At 47.3% G+C, this 14,588-nt stretch overlaps 1 protein-coding gene across 1 annotated transcript in view; it reads right to left on the bottom strand.

The window, feature by feature from the left end:
• The window catches only part of LOC130108524 (adenylate cyclase type 6-like), a 36,541-nt gene extending 29,743 nt beyond the window's left edge, over positions 1 to 6,798 (bottom strand). The window contains exon 1 of the mRNA XM_056275492.1: positions 5,852 to 6,798. Within this exon, the coding sequence (XP_056131467.1) occupies positions 5,852 to 6,793 (942 nt within the window). The 5' untranslated portion in view covers positions 6,794 to 6,798. The remainder of the gene's footprint in view (positions 1 to 5,851) is intronic.
• Between the last annotated feature and the right edge of the window lie 7,790 nt (positions 6,799 to 14,588).

Raw genomic sequence — 14,588 nt, 5'->3', positions numbered from 1 at the left:
CACTTTAAAAACCATCTCTGCGCAGGTATCTTCTGCTATCTGAGTCCTCAAAGGACCCACAAATAGAAGAAGATGGTCATCATCGGGCACGATGGACAACCATCAAGCAAGCAAGCGTGTGTGAAAGGAGGCTATCCAGGAAAATGCTAGAATCAAAGCACCAATACACATTTCCAGCTTCTGAATACATATTTACAAGTGTAAATACTCATCTACAGATCTGAGAGGACCCTTAACAACTTGTATTGTACATATTTCCAATGAATAAAGTCCCGATTTTATTCCCAAACCCCATCAGCCCGCATATAAACTTGGCAATTCAATGCATCGTCTATGATGCATGTTTACACTCTTAATTTAAGTTGCCATGTGAAGTGTGAAACACGGCGAGAGCCAGATGAGGAGGTCGGTGAAACATATCGACTGTCCCTTGACCTCGAGTGGTCAGTGAGGGTGGATGTGCGTTGTCTAATTGGGCTTTCAGGGCTTAAGCCTCTATCTCTGCTGTTGTCAGGGATAAAAGATCTATCCCAAAATGCATTGGGTTCTGCTTCAAAAAGCACAATGGGGAAAAAAGCAATCAAAATACCTTTTTTTTCTCCTTTTTTCTCTCCAGTTGTATCAGGCCAATTACCCCACTCTTCTGAGCTGTCCCGATCTCTGCTCCACCCCCTCTGCCGATCCGGGGAGGGCTGCAGACTACCACATGCCTCCTCTGATACATGTGGAGTCGCCAGCTGCTTCTTTTCACCTGACAGTCAGGAGTTTAGCCAGGGGGACGTAGCGCGTGGGAGGATCACGCTATTCCCCCAAATTCCCCCCCCCGAACAGGTGCCCCGACCGACCAGAGGAGGCACTAGCGCAGCGACCAGGACACACATCCACATCCGGCTTCCCACCCACAGGCACAGCCATTTGTGTCTGTAAGGATGAACTGGCGATCCCCATGTTGGTAGGCAATGGAATAGACTGTTACGCTACCCGGGCCCCCCCCCAATCAAAATACCTTTAACTTAGTGCCTCGGAGGGCGGCACGGTGGCGCAGTGGTTATCACGGCCGCCTCACAGCAAGAAGGTCCTGGGTTCGAGCCCTGGGGTAGTCCATCCTTGGGGGTCGTCCCGGGTCGTCCTCTGTGTGGAGTTTGCATGTTCTCCCTGTGTCTGCGTGAGTTTCCTCCGGGGGCTCTGGTTTTCTCCACAGTCCAAAGACGTGTAAGTCAGGTGAATCGGGCGTATTAAATTGTCCCTAGGTGTGTGTGTGCGTGTGTGTGTTGCCCCTGTGATGGCCTGGCGGCCTGTCCAGGGTGTCTCCCCACCTGCCGCCCAATGACAGCTGGGATAGGCTCCTGCATCCCCGCGACCCTGAGAGCAGGACAAGCGGTTTGGATAATGGATGGAATGGATGGATAGTGCCTCTGAATAAATAGGCGGGTGATTGCTTTCTTCGAGTGCACATGTGTGTTTTGCTTTGTGTTTGATTGCATGACTGTCTTGTGTTCGAGTGAATCCAAAAAAATGAAAGGCCTCCATGTGTTTGCACAGAAACGGCCATGGAGTAAGGCAACTCTCGCTTCGACACAGACTGTTCCATATGACGCAGTGGTTAGCAGAAACAGTGAGTGGTTGGGTATTTTTAGGAGCCAGTCTTTGACCTTTCCCAACCCTTGTGTCAACAACATCCACGCAACAATACCGGCCATTGTTGGCAACCGACACCATAGCACACACACAGTCGAACTGATTGACTGACACAGATAAACGTCCACTTACGAGGACGCTGCTCGAGTTTAATATGCATGCAAACTACATCCTAAAGTCAGCTCAGTGAGAAGTCCTGAGGCGGCGCTGGTGTTATTTAGAACAGGGCATACATAAAAACATGAGACCTTATTCATGCAGAGACACAAACACATGCACATACAAACAGGACCGCGCTCGCACCTCTGTATTCAACACTGAGACAACAATTCTGACAAACCATTGATGAAAAGCTGCGAGGGCAGGTGCCAACCAAGACAAAACAGGAAGTGATGTTTTTGGTTTTTTATTGCCTGTGTGTGTGTGTGTGTGTGTGTGTGTGTGTGTGTGTGTGTGTGTGTGTGTGTGTTTCTGAGGGGACATGTGTGCACGTGCATTTGCATGTGTGCGTGCGTGTGGGTAATTGACTTCAGCTGAGCAGACTGACTGTAACAGATGTGGGGGAAGCATAAAACGAGGGCGAAGAAAATGCCCATTTGCTGTGTGGCGCTGACGTAACACAATAAGCATATATAACGAGACAAAAGCTGTGTTCGTTACTTACACACCGCAATCACTTCATAAGGAAACCTGTCGTTCAGACAAAAAAACAATCTTCTGCACCAAGGAAGCTCCAACTCCCGGCTGATGGAGTGTGTGTACTAGGCGATACTGCCAAACGAAGCAAAGCGAGAGAGGGTTGACAATATGGCCCAGCCAGCATTTCTCCTCCTACCATGAGCAGCTGTAAAAACAATACAACACGATCACACACCAGCCGCTGCCAATGGCAATACCGCTTAGAAAACGGGATGTGTTGAAATGTTCGACGGTGTTGAAAACCATTTATGTGAGAGACTTTTCGTGATATATTTCTGAGAGAGAGAGGCGGTCTAGCAGCCTTCTCATGAGGGACACTCACATAACGGTCTTTCACACCCGAGTCTGAAAGCAAAAAAAAAAAAAAAAATTGGTCAAAACCAGCAAAGAATCAACTATCGGTGCAGGCAGACGACCTCTTGGGGCCATAGGGATTACATACCTCTCCCTGTGTATTGGTTTGTATTAATTTTCTTGTCCAAATATGCAAGAACATGTAGTTTTGTAATCAAACTTTGCAAACAATTCATTTGAGTTTATATAGAGGAGGTAAGTAGCATTATAAACTGTGCATTATGTAATATCAACTCATAATGATGATGCAAAGTAAATAAAGTCTTGCTTGTTAATCAATATGCAATATGAGGCTAAACAATGTGGAAGCCTTTGTGCTCAGGAGACGTTCTCACACAGCTGTTTGCATAGTACAGCCAAGTCAGGACTGATGTTTAGGTTTGCCCTGACATTTACCGTGAACTCTGGCCCCAGCGACTCTGAGAAAGGTCAACCAGTTTGTTCGTCTCCAGTTTAGCCTCTGTAAACCGATGGCGTTCGGCATCCTCTGGCTTTGTTCAAGCCATCACGGCACTTCTGAACAAGCCATCCACGGCAGATTTCTGATTTTGAAAAAAAAAACAAAAAACAGCCAACTTCTATCCCCTCCCCCCTTTTTTTTCTCCCCAATTATATCCGGCCAGTTACCCTACACTTCCGAGCCGTCCCAGTTGCTGCTCCACCCCCTCTGCCGATCCGGGGAGGGCTACAGACTACCACATGCCTCCTCCAATACATGTAGCGTCACCAGCCACTTTTTTTCACCTGACAGTGAAGAGTTTCACCAGGAGGACATAGCGTGTGGAAGGATCACGCTATTCCCTCCAGTGCCCCCTCCCCACTGAACAGGCACCCCGACCGGCCAGAGGAGGCGCTTGTGCAGCGACCAGGACGCGTACCCACATCTAGCTTCCCACCCGCAGACACAGCCAATTGTGTCTGTAGGGACGCCCAACCAAGCCGGAGGTAACACGGGGATTCGAACCGCTGATCCTCGTGATGGTAGGCAATGGAATAGACCACTATGCTACCTGGACACCCACACAGCCCACGTCTAAGAAGCTCAAAGAAATAGATACTGATGATAACAAAATAACTACATGAACACCAAAGTTCAGCATAGCGTTAACCAACTTGCCGACTCTTCCCAGGTGGGGATGCTGCGTCCAGTGGAAAAATCACACAGCCATTGAGCATGAATGGTTTATAAAAGCACTGAATGCTTTTATAAACCCATGACAGTGCGCAGAAACCCAAAGTCACAAGTGGACAGCAACCTCACTAAGCCATCTGCATCTCACTGCACCTTTTTCTTTATCAATTCACCGTGCAGATGTGCCGGTCAATGCATCGGCAATAGCCAAGAGTGCCCCGCCATCAGAAGGAAAGGCAAAGGGATCTGCATCCTGATTAAAGCCCCGTGTCATTCCTTCTGCACAACTTTATCATTATCCGTAACCATCGACACCAACCTGAAACCCACCGGGCTTATTGAGTTGTCGGAGAAAGAGGAAATACTTGCGCACGAGCTGAAGCAGTGATTGATGACGCCGGATTAGCGTGTCACACGGTACACAGAAGACCTCAGGAATACACGCCATAGCCGGGCTGCACAAATCTCACAACATTCATTCGCCTAACGACAACGGCAAACAAAACTGGCCCTGTAATGGACTGCACCGCCATACATCAAGCATGACGCTGAGGAGCACTGCTCGAGGAACAATTCTCTGCCCCTGTCAGTCGCTATTGTTCTGTTTCCAGTCCATTTTTCCAGGCGTTGGACTGATAATGGAATAATGTCATTCCAGAGTGACTTAAGTTTTGGGGGGGCTTTGCTTAATATGGCAAAAAGCTATCTTGGCGAGGGAAGACTAGCCTGTCTCAGGAAAAAGTGTGAACAGGGAAGAGATGGTTACGACTGCTGCTGGTGACATTCCTTTGTTTCCCCCTGTTGTTTTCCTGTAATGTTTTCCCCATTATTTCTGCCCATACCTTATCTGAATGGAGGCCAGCAATTATACAACAGTCGTACAGATTGAAAACAGCTACAACAGTGACCACCCCTTCTCTCTCTCTCTCTCTCTCTCTCTTTCTCGCTCTCTCTCACGCACACACACACACACACACACACACACACACACACACACACACACACACACACACACACACACACACACACACACACACACACACACACACACACACACACATCCTCACTCCCCATCAACCCACCCTTGGAGAAAAGTACAAAGCGTCCCTTGTGTGTGAGCACAGAGACCTGAGTGATACTGCTTTATATCATCATGGTATCTCCCTCTGTCTCTCTCTCTCTCACACACACACACACACACACATACATACACACACATACACACATATACACACACTCACAGACGTCCAGCTGAGGAGGTTCATTCAGCCTACTGACCTTCAGCTAGCCCCTAGGTCCTTGGCATGACGCAAAAACAGCCCGTTGTATGGCAGAACCCATACACGGCCATAGCACACACTGCCGCCACACAAGCAAATAAAACACACACCAGCACTATGGATTCACGCACTTACATAAACTAGCTACGGTCAATGTGTATAAAACCCGCTTTATGTAGCAACGCATCACATGATGGCAAAATACGAAAGTCTCTGGAAACGACCGTATCTGACAATCAAGGCTTTTTCCCAAGTGTCATTTTCAAACAAATTTCCAGCAAATTCTACCCAAAATGTGAATTCGGGTCAGCGCGAAATTTACCCCCATGAGTAAAATGGATCAGTCCGATGTCTACCTTGAGTCGTATAACCTACCATGTGTGCTTGCCAGTAACGCTGAAACAATTAGTCGATTACTTGATCAACAGAAAATTAATCGATAACAATTTTAGACGTCGATTAATCATTCGAGTCATTCATCAAGTAAAACCACCAACTTGCGGCTTCATAAATACTAAAATTTGCTTGCCTTCCTCTGATTTATACCATTAAAAACTGAATACCTGAGGTTTTGGTCGGGACTAAGGAAACAGTTTTAAGACATCATACTGGACTCTGGAAACTTAAGGTGGAGTTTCATCAGCATTTTTGAATTTTACCAGACTAAATCATTTATCCGTTAAATTGGGCAAAACAACCAACAGATGAGCCGATTATGAAAATAATCGTTAGTTGCAGCCCTACTGACCTGTTTCCAGAGGAACTTGTCCTCTTGGTTGATCTGCCACATGGTGACCAGGTGTATGATGGAGAGCACCGCTCCGCTCAGCACAGCCGCTCTCATCCTGACAGGCAGCAGCGTGTAGATGATGTAAATGAAGAAGACCGACCACCAGATGCCCTCCGAGGCACTGCGGGGGGCCACCATCAGCACCCCGAACACCTGCACGGACACCAGCACTCCGATCACCAGGTAACTGACCATCCACATGTAGTCCTGGTGAAAGCCGTTGCGGTTGCACACCACCATGAGAGCCATGAAGAGGGCCATCGCCACCGACAGGGCGGAGGAGTAGGCCACGTGAGGTTGGGGGTGGACACAGTGGAAGGTCAGCATCACGCCGCACACGATCACCAGAACCCCCATCAGCATAGTCAAGGAGCTCTGATTCAGCCTGAAGAAGTACCGCTGGTACAGCCGCTCCAGTTTGCGGGACTGGAACTTTTTGGACTGGAACACACGCACCACCCTGAGCCAGCAGTCTGCAGCCGTCACCACCGCCCCGTTTGGACCCTCCTCGCCCACAACACCACTCCCTCCACCGCAGCCCCCCTTCCTCGCTTTCAGGTCCCCGTCTTCGAAGCCCAGGTCGACGGATTTCAGGCCCACACCTTCGCTGGGGGCCCCTCCCCTTTTGCCGTAGTGGTCCTCCTGCCAGCCACAGCGGACACCAAAGTTGCCCCCGCCTCCAGCGGCTCCCACCCCTGCCAGCCCCCCTCGGTGGTGCTGCTGATGGAGAGGGGCTCCAGAGGGTGGCTCCATAGCATCAGGGTCCCGCAGGCAGCTCATGTAACGCGGGTTGCAGAGAGATGAGCCTCCCTTCCGTTTGGACTTCTTGCCATTGCGCTCCCCCCACGCAGTCTTGCGATCGTCCACCCTGGCGACTAAGAAACCACTGAACCAGGACATTCTGTTTTAACAGGGACAACAGAACAAAGAGACACCAAGTGAAATGACAGTTAAAATAATTTGTACTAGCACAGAACGATATTGGGGGAAAAAAAGTCATAATATTTTTATTTTTTTTGCAAAATGTATTGCAAAAAAAATGTTTTCATTGGCATACCTGCATAACTTATTCATGCACTTACATATACTGCGTACAGTCAGAGTGTATACAAAACTTCTTTAAGTGGCAATATCTGACGTGATGCCAAAATATTACACAAGCATGTGAAAGGCTTTGGGAATCAGTTAAGGAGTTATATAATTTCACCAGACACATGCAGCTTTTGCAAAGAACTGACCACTTCTAGCAATGAACAGGGGGGGATGTTAGAAGTGGAAAGAAGGCAGATTTCCAAGACGTCATTAAATCAAACTCAATGATATTATTTGTCAGACGTAGAATATTTTAGTAGAGTAGTCAAGAAAAAGCAAACCAAGCTAGATTTCGTTTTCCATGACGCAATAAGAGTTTCAGCCTGACGTAACTGATGGGCCCAATTTGCCCTTTTCATTGCGTCCTTTGCAGTGTGACTATTATACATGTGTATATTAAGATGTCGATTGCGAAACAATAGATTCCTAATAGGTATGGTACAGCCTGGCTCAACATTATACTTCGAACCGCCTGTACGAGTTGGTACGTAAGTCACCTGTTGGGGTTCTGGTACATGTCCCAGCCCGTTCTTCTCCAGCTGGTTCACTCATTTATCCCAGTGGGCAGAAGTTTGAAGAAGTGAAGGGGTTTCAGAGGCCAGTCTGTAGGGGTGGGAGTGACCGGCTCAGGTCAGACAGTGCGTCAGGATGCTCCACACGGCGTCGGGCCTTCGCTGAGTGGAGCCGGCGGAGGCAGTGATCCGACGCCTACAGGTTAAAGGGAAGTCCAATCCCTGTTGCTGGGCCTATCTCCAAGGCTTCTGCTGACACTAGAAGATAAATATGGAAAAATGAAATGTAAACTACGAGCTCAATGAAGAAAAAAGATCCTGTGCAAATACATCTGCAATACAACATTAATTGCCCCCCCCCCAAGAAAAAGTGACTAGCTCTGATAAGACATATCTGATTGTGATACTAATGTGGATATCTGGGAAAACAACCCTCAGCCTCTTGCCGAGGCCAACACAACCATGAGCCAGTCTGCACGTCTCGTTTCATACTGCCGCTTTTAATTCACATCTTCCTCTCAAGTCCTTACTCATATTTGTCGATTTGCTGGAAGAGAACTTTTATCCCACCTAAATCTGAAAGCAAATGTAAAACATCTCGTCTCGTTACCAGACAAATGTACATAAATCTCAATGGCGCTGACGGTGGAGGAACAGACCTCTTGATAAGCGGACACACTTGAGATTCCCCAAGTCCGAGCCAAGATAATGAAAACAAACACATTATCATGGCTACGGCACAAAACAATAATTTTGGTCATTATTCTTACTGTTTTTTGGTTGTTGTTTTTTTTTAAAGTAAAGGTCAGGACCCAGAATGTCTGTCTGGAAGGATTTATTCGTGAAAACACAAGTAGCCTCGTTTGAGGGTGAAACTAAATTTACTCAAGTTTGGTTGCTGGATGGAAGATGGCAATACATAGATGGAAAGCTCACAAACCGTAAGGGAAAGATAGCATCCTCCACTTGGAAAAATTCCTTCGATGATAAAGGGTCAGAAACCGATTGTACAAATGCATAATGTTAGACAGAGGGACGTTGTCCAGCCAAATACTGAAAATAAAAAATGAGGTAAAATGGGAAATGGGCTGCATTTATAAAGTGCTTTTCTAGCTGCAACAGCCACTCAAAGCGCTTTACAATCAGTGAATGCGTCACACACTCACACACGCACGCACGCACGCACGTGCGCGCGCACACACACACACACACACACACACACAAATCTATACTTTGGGGCCCCCTCACTGACTACATTCATTTCCTAGCCCTTAACCCTAACCACACAAACTACATGCCTAACCCTAATTCTAACATTAACCCTAAAACCAAGTCCTAACACTAAAATAGACCCTTTTACTTGTGGGGGCCCCATAAAATAGCCCCACAAGGTAGGTCGTTTCTGGTTTTTCTATCCTAATGGGGACATTTGGTTCCCATTAGGAAACATGGTGTACACACACACACACACACACACACACACACACACACACACACACACACACACACACACACACAGTGGTGTCAACCATGCAAGGTAACAACCAGCTCACCGGGGGCAGTTAGGGGTTCGGTGTCTTGCTCAGGGACACCTCGACATTTTTGCAAGCATGAGCCGAGGATCGAACCGGCAACCATCCAAGTTACCTGACGGCCTGCTTTACCTCCTGAACCACCGTCGCCCCAAAGGTAAGGCACAGTGTTACAGCTCTGTTAACCCTAACCTTTAAACTGGTAGTTTTAAAAATGACTAAAAATAACTGCCACGCATGTATATGCCTTTTCACATCTCCTTGTTTACACGCCATACTATCATCTTCTCTAATTAATGTACGTTATATCTGGTAGCTGGGAACAATACTTAGAATTAATTTAGACTGAAGAATAAAATGTATGCATAAATATGTCCTACATGGTTAGACGATGGTGCTATCATTCCACACTGACTGACTAATATCACACATACTGTTTTAATCTAAAACCAGGCACAACTACATAACGACCAGAGTCAGATCTGTTGCCCAAGTATGTTCCCACATACATGGGATTAGGCACGACATGGATCAACATGAGACTATACACCAGACTATATAGTCTCATGTCTGTGAATGAGAACATTCACAGACATGAGACCATACACCAACAGCCAAAAAAAAGGTTAAACAGTAATGATAAACACTGAACAATTACTCCCTGGTGTAGTTTTACCAGTACTGCCAGCTGATCTTACAAGGGCCCGCATCCGACCTGAGCTCCAGGTTGTGCAGATGGAAATGCAAAACGTAACGCTGGCTCGCTCGCTTGCTGCTCGACCTGCATCTCCACCGGGCGCGTGTCGGACGGCACGCTGTGTTGAAGCAAAAATAGACTTTCCTCTCCGCGGCTATCCTGCGCCTTCTTTGGCAAGTATCCGCTCGCACTCGCGCGCTCTCTCTCTCTCTCTCTCTCTCTCTCTCTCTCTCTCTCTCTCTCTCTCTCTCTCTCTCTCTCTCTCTCTCTCTCTCTCTCTCTCTCTCTCTCTCTATGGCTTGCACCAAATCAAGGAAATCCAAGGAGAATCCACCTGGGATGTAGAGACTATGTGCCCTCTCCGGCCCTGTTGCCTGCCCCCCCCCTCGCTACGCCGTGCACAAGGTCGACCAAGTGTGCCCATTTACAAATGCGGTGCTGCCGGTCGTTTTGTGTTTGCATGGTTGCTGATTGGTCCCTGCTGAACTCGGTAAGCTTCGCTATAGCGCTTTGAGAGAGGTGTGTGTGTGTGTGTGTGTGTGTGTGTGTGTGTGTGTGTGTGTGTGTGTGTGTGTGTGTGTGTGTGTGTGTGTGTGTGTGTGTGTGTGTGTGTGTGTGTGTGTGTGTGTGAATAGGAAGGGAGGGGAGTATATATTCCTATAGGGGACATTTGCAACCGGACAACGGCACACTTGAGCTAAACCCACAAAACAGTGCACACAATACATGCATTGTTAAGTTTTGTTCGACTTTAATGAGATATATCCGTACAAGCAGCTGTGTGAGGGAAGGCATCCCATGTACGGCTCTGTCTGTACACCACTACCACTTACATGCTAGATGCACGAAAACGGGTCCTCCATCTCGGGCAATGCCGAGGCGTGTGGCACATCTGAGGATTTGTGATCGATCACGATCAAACTGCAATTAACGATCCGTGATACAATGAGACGCTGCACGTACGAGCGCCCGCGCGAGGGGCTGTAACCCGCATTCGGATAGCGTAGGCTACTCGTTACATAACACTATGGCCTATGTGACAGCCATAGCAGGGACCATACAACCATTTCGTAGCTATCACCGTCCGTCCGTCCGGTATGCCTTAACTTAGAATACAACATGTTAGAGACATGAACACCCCCCCCGCGGCCCCCCATGTCCTTCACTATCATAAGCTTGCAGCAAAGGAATGAGCCGCTTTGCTGTAAGCTTGTGATAGAGATAAACATGTCTCCTGAGTAAATAAACACAGATTCAAACATTTCTATTCCACATTCCTCGGCATCAGTCAGCGGGGCTGGCAGCGAGAAACAAGCTCTCGTCGTTTACATACAGCCCGTAGAGCAACGTGCAGCGCTGAACAGACGCTGACATCTCCCGAGTTTCAACTTATTTGGGTGTCATTAAAATGAAATGGTGGCTCGTGATTTCGCTCTGAACGTGCACCAGATGCGAACTGCAGGCGGTGGACGCAGGTTACAGACCAGCCGTCTCGCTTTTGAGGTTTTTAAGCATTTCATGGACGAAAAGAAAAACCCAACAACAACCCATAAACACGGACACGATGCGGCCAAATCCGTTTCCAATCAGACATGTTTTTATTGATCACCAGTTGGGGGGGGGAAACATGCAGGGTCCCTCTGGTCGCTCCTTTGCCACCTCTGTGCAACAACACCGAAAAAGGTAAGAGGCACGCGTCCGCACGGGCCTAATGATCGCAGCAGGTTTTATCAATTCACCTCAGCCAGCGACTGAGTGAACTGACGCCAACATCAACCCCTTGACAGTCTTCACCGGCGGCACTCAAACGGCTGTGTAACACCAGAGAACATGCATGTTGGCCTGCAGTGCACCAGTCAGTGCAAAGCTGGAAAAAGGGGGACTCACCGTGATCATCTTTCTCTATTTCCAACAAGTCCGCATGACACAAGCCGATCCTGGGAGAGGGAGACAGGCCGAGGTCTTTTTCGCCCCCGTCCTTGACGCTTGGAGAGGCCAGGGTGGCGGACCATTGGTATCTGAAGATGATACGGGTAAATTGGTCACCCCCGTGGCTCTCCCGTCGTCGTCTCTCTCCACTCCCTTGCCTCTCCCCCCCCCCCTCGACTCCCTCTCTGCTCTGCTCAGGAGCGCCGTCGCCCTCACCCCCTCCAGTTACAGTGACTCGGCACGCCCTCTAGAGGCACAACTGTGCTTCTGCAGAGAGCCTCCGAGAGAAGGACATAGAATAGAATAGAATAGAATAGAATAACAAATGACAGCCACATAGAGCAGAATAGACTAGAATAGATTAAATTGAACGAGGCTGGACTAGAATAGAATAGAAATCAAATAAAATCAAAATAGAGTAATTTTAATATTTTTGCTTTATAAATACATCAAATTGTAGTCCCTAGGCAGGTAGACTTACGAATGATCTAGACTAGAATAGAATAGAACTTTATATTAAGATCCTCAATGTGGTCATTTCTGTATTTTCAAATGTGTCTTCTCCTGGATGGCCACCTTGCTGTGGGGGAGAAGCTTGCGTATACCAATGATCCCAAGAGCTATCCCTTCTGGAGCTTGGCTCCTGGTAGGGTCACCCAAAGTGGATAGGTCAAGGGGGAGGTTCCGACAAAGACCTCAATGGTGGAACTGGCGGAAGATTTCTCCAGGTCACAACGGCAGTGAAGGCGGATGAAGGCTGCAACAGAGGGTGGTCCCCAATCGTCTTGGTTCTCCATGCCATTGGACTCTGGCCACCCCCTGATAAGGACCCTGTGGTGGCTGCAGGCACATCAGCCACTCCATGTAAAAAGCTGTCACGCACAGGTGTCCTTCCATTATGCAGCTCCAGGATCAGCCTCCATGCCCGCCTGAGGACCGAGAAGGACCTAGGGGGAGGATGCTCATATTCGACCCTGAGTCATCGCCGATGATGATGATTAAATGTGTGTTAATGAAAATCAGGTTTCTGTGAACTATCTAGTGATCTCTTGTCTGTGATAATGTCAGATATAGTCTTGATACCGAGCCGTGTAAACACAAACAATGAACAACTTCCATCAAAACAGGCCTCACTGGTTATATTGCCTCACCACAAGGCTCAATAACTGATATCAGCCATATGTGAGCTATAAACCTTTGCACTGTGAAAGTAGACTATTTGACCTTAAAACATAGTCTGCTATGATGCTTTTCTTTTTTTCTATTGCATCTGAATAAATCAGTATCTGCAACTTTCTAGTTTATGAATAGTTGATGAGAGTGACTTTAATTAGTTGATGTGGAATCAAGCAATCCTACATAGTAGATGTCTAATGGGACATTAAGATGGTCATTTTGACCTGCAATCACCTGAAGGCTTACTTAGTCCGTTTGTGTTGTTTCGCCTAACCAAGAAGATAATAATTTTTACCCTTTTGCTGCACCTAAAGATCCACAATTAACAGCCAAATTTATATTTTAGGGTCCGGATGAGAAAACGCCCTCATTGGGTGTAAGTATGTACTTAAAGGCAGTGGTGGTGGGCTGTCAGGGCCATCAGAGCCTTCTCTGCTGGCCCTGTCAAAATAAAAATCATAATTTGTTTTTCATAGTTAAATTGACGTGTGCCTGAAATGTGTCTGAATTCAAATAGCTGTTTTCTTCTGGGACTGAGCAGGGATTTCCTACATCATCTAAATGTATCACAGCTCCTTGGACCTGCACTGGTGGTATTGCTAGCCTTTCGTTGAAGCTGGAATCTGCAAACTGATTACAACTTTGAGTGACCGTATCGTCAGCCAATCAAATGTTGATGCATAGTAGCAGAACACCCCAGGGCCCTGCGATGTATCGCTGCTGCTAGCCCCAGTGTCATTATCAACTTTGAGCTCGAGCCTTTGGCGGGTTGTGAGCAAACTAAGCGCAATGGTCGCTGCATTCAAAACTACTGATGATCTTGTTGCCGATCTACTTTGTGTTTTTTTGCAAATCCGGTAAGATTATCTGCATTTTTTACATGTTTCCCAAACGGACTAAATTACTGAAAGAATTCTGCAAGAGAAGGCTGCCACAAGACTATCGAGTGAGGTGGAACTTCATCTCCAGGTGGTGTGCACATTTTTCTTATTGGACTGAAGGCGGTGCACGGATAATATTGTGGCTGTAGTTAACTGAATTTGTTGAAGTTGCGTGAGTGACTGGTGATCACTACATCAACTGTGGAAACGTGTATGTTGTTTTTGTGCCACGTGGTGTGCATGTGCACTCTGGTTGCTAAGAGACCTAAAGGAAGAGCTGATGGTGATGCTACAATAGCTGCTATAGTGCACAGTGGTGTGTGTGTTGGTGTTGATCCAGCAGCGCATATAGTGCGTGACAGCGTATTTCATATGTAACTGTGTTGGCTGTATCGGCACCCCTATGAGAAATTTGTGCATGTGTGTGTGTGTAGGGGGGGGCAGTTCGTTACTGAAGGCCCTGACTGAAACCCCCCCCCCCCCGGTACGCTACTGCTTAAAGGTTCAACTGCGAGTCAAAATGTTCAGACTCGTATTTTTACCAAATTCCCACAATACATTTGATCCTGGAAATAAAGACAGAAGTGGATTTCAATGCAGGCATCTGGCGCTGCAGCCACCGAGGGCTGACGTGATCAGCTATGTCATTACAAAACTGTTTCAACATCCCTCGACTCATTTTGATTTAGACCCCTTCTACAATACAGGCCAGCCGTCCAACAATTCATAACTTGCGTGAACTCAGATAAGGGCCTAAAGAGAGCCCCACCACCATCCTGTATGATAAAGGCTGCAGAATTAAAGCCCTCTGAATGATAACTGTAACCACCCAGTTACAACAGGTCTTAAATCAGATTAATGCGTAATGAAGAAGGT

This window comes from Lampris incognitus, chromosome 2, assembly GCF_029633865.1.
Source record: "Lampris incognitus isolate fLamInc1 chromosome 2, fLamInc1.hap2, whole genome shotgun sequence".
Taxonomy (NCBI): Eukaryota; Metazoa; Chordata; class Actinopteri; order Lampriformes; family Lampridae; genus Lampris; species Lampris incognitus.
This window is presented reverse-complemented; position numbering and strand designations above follow the sequence as displayed.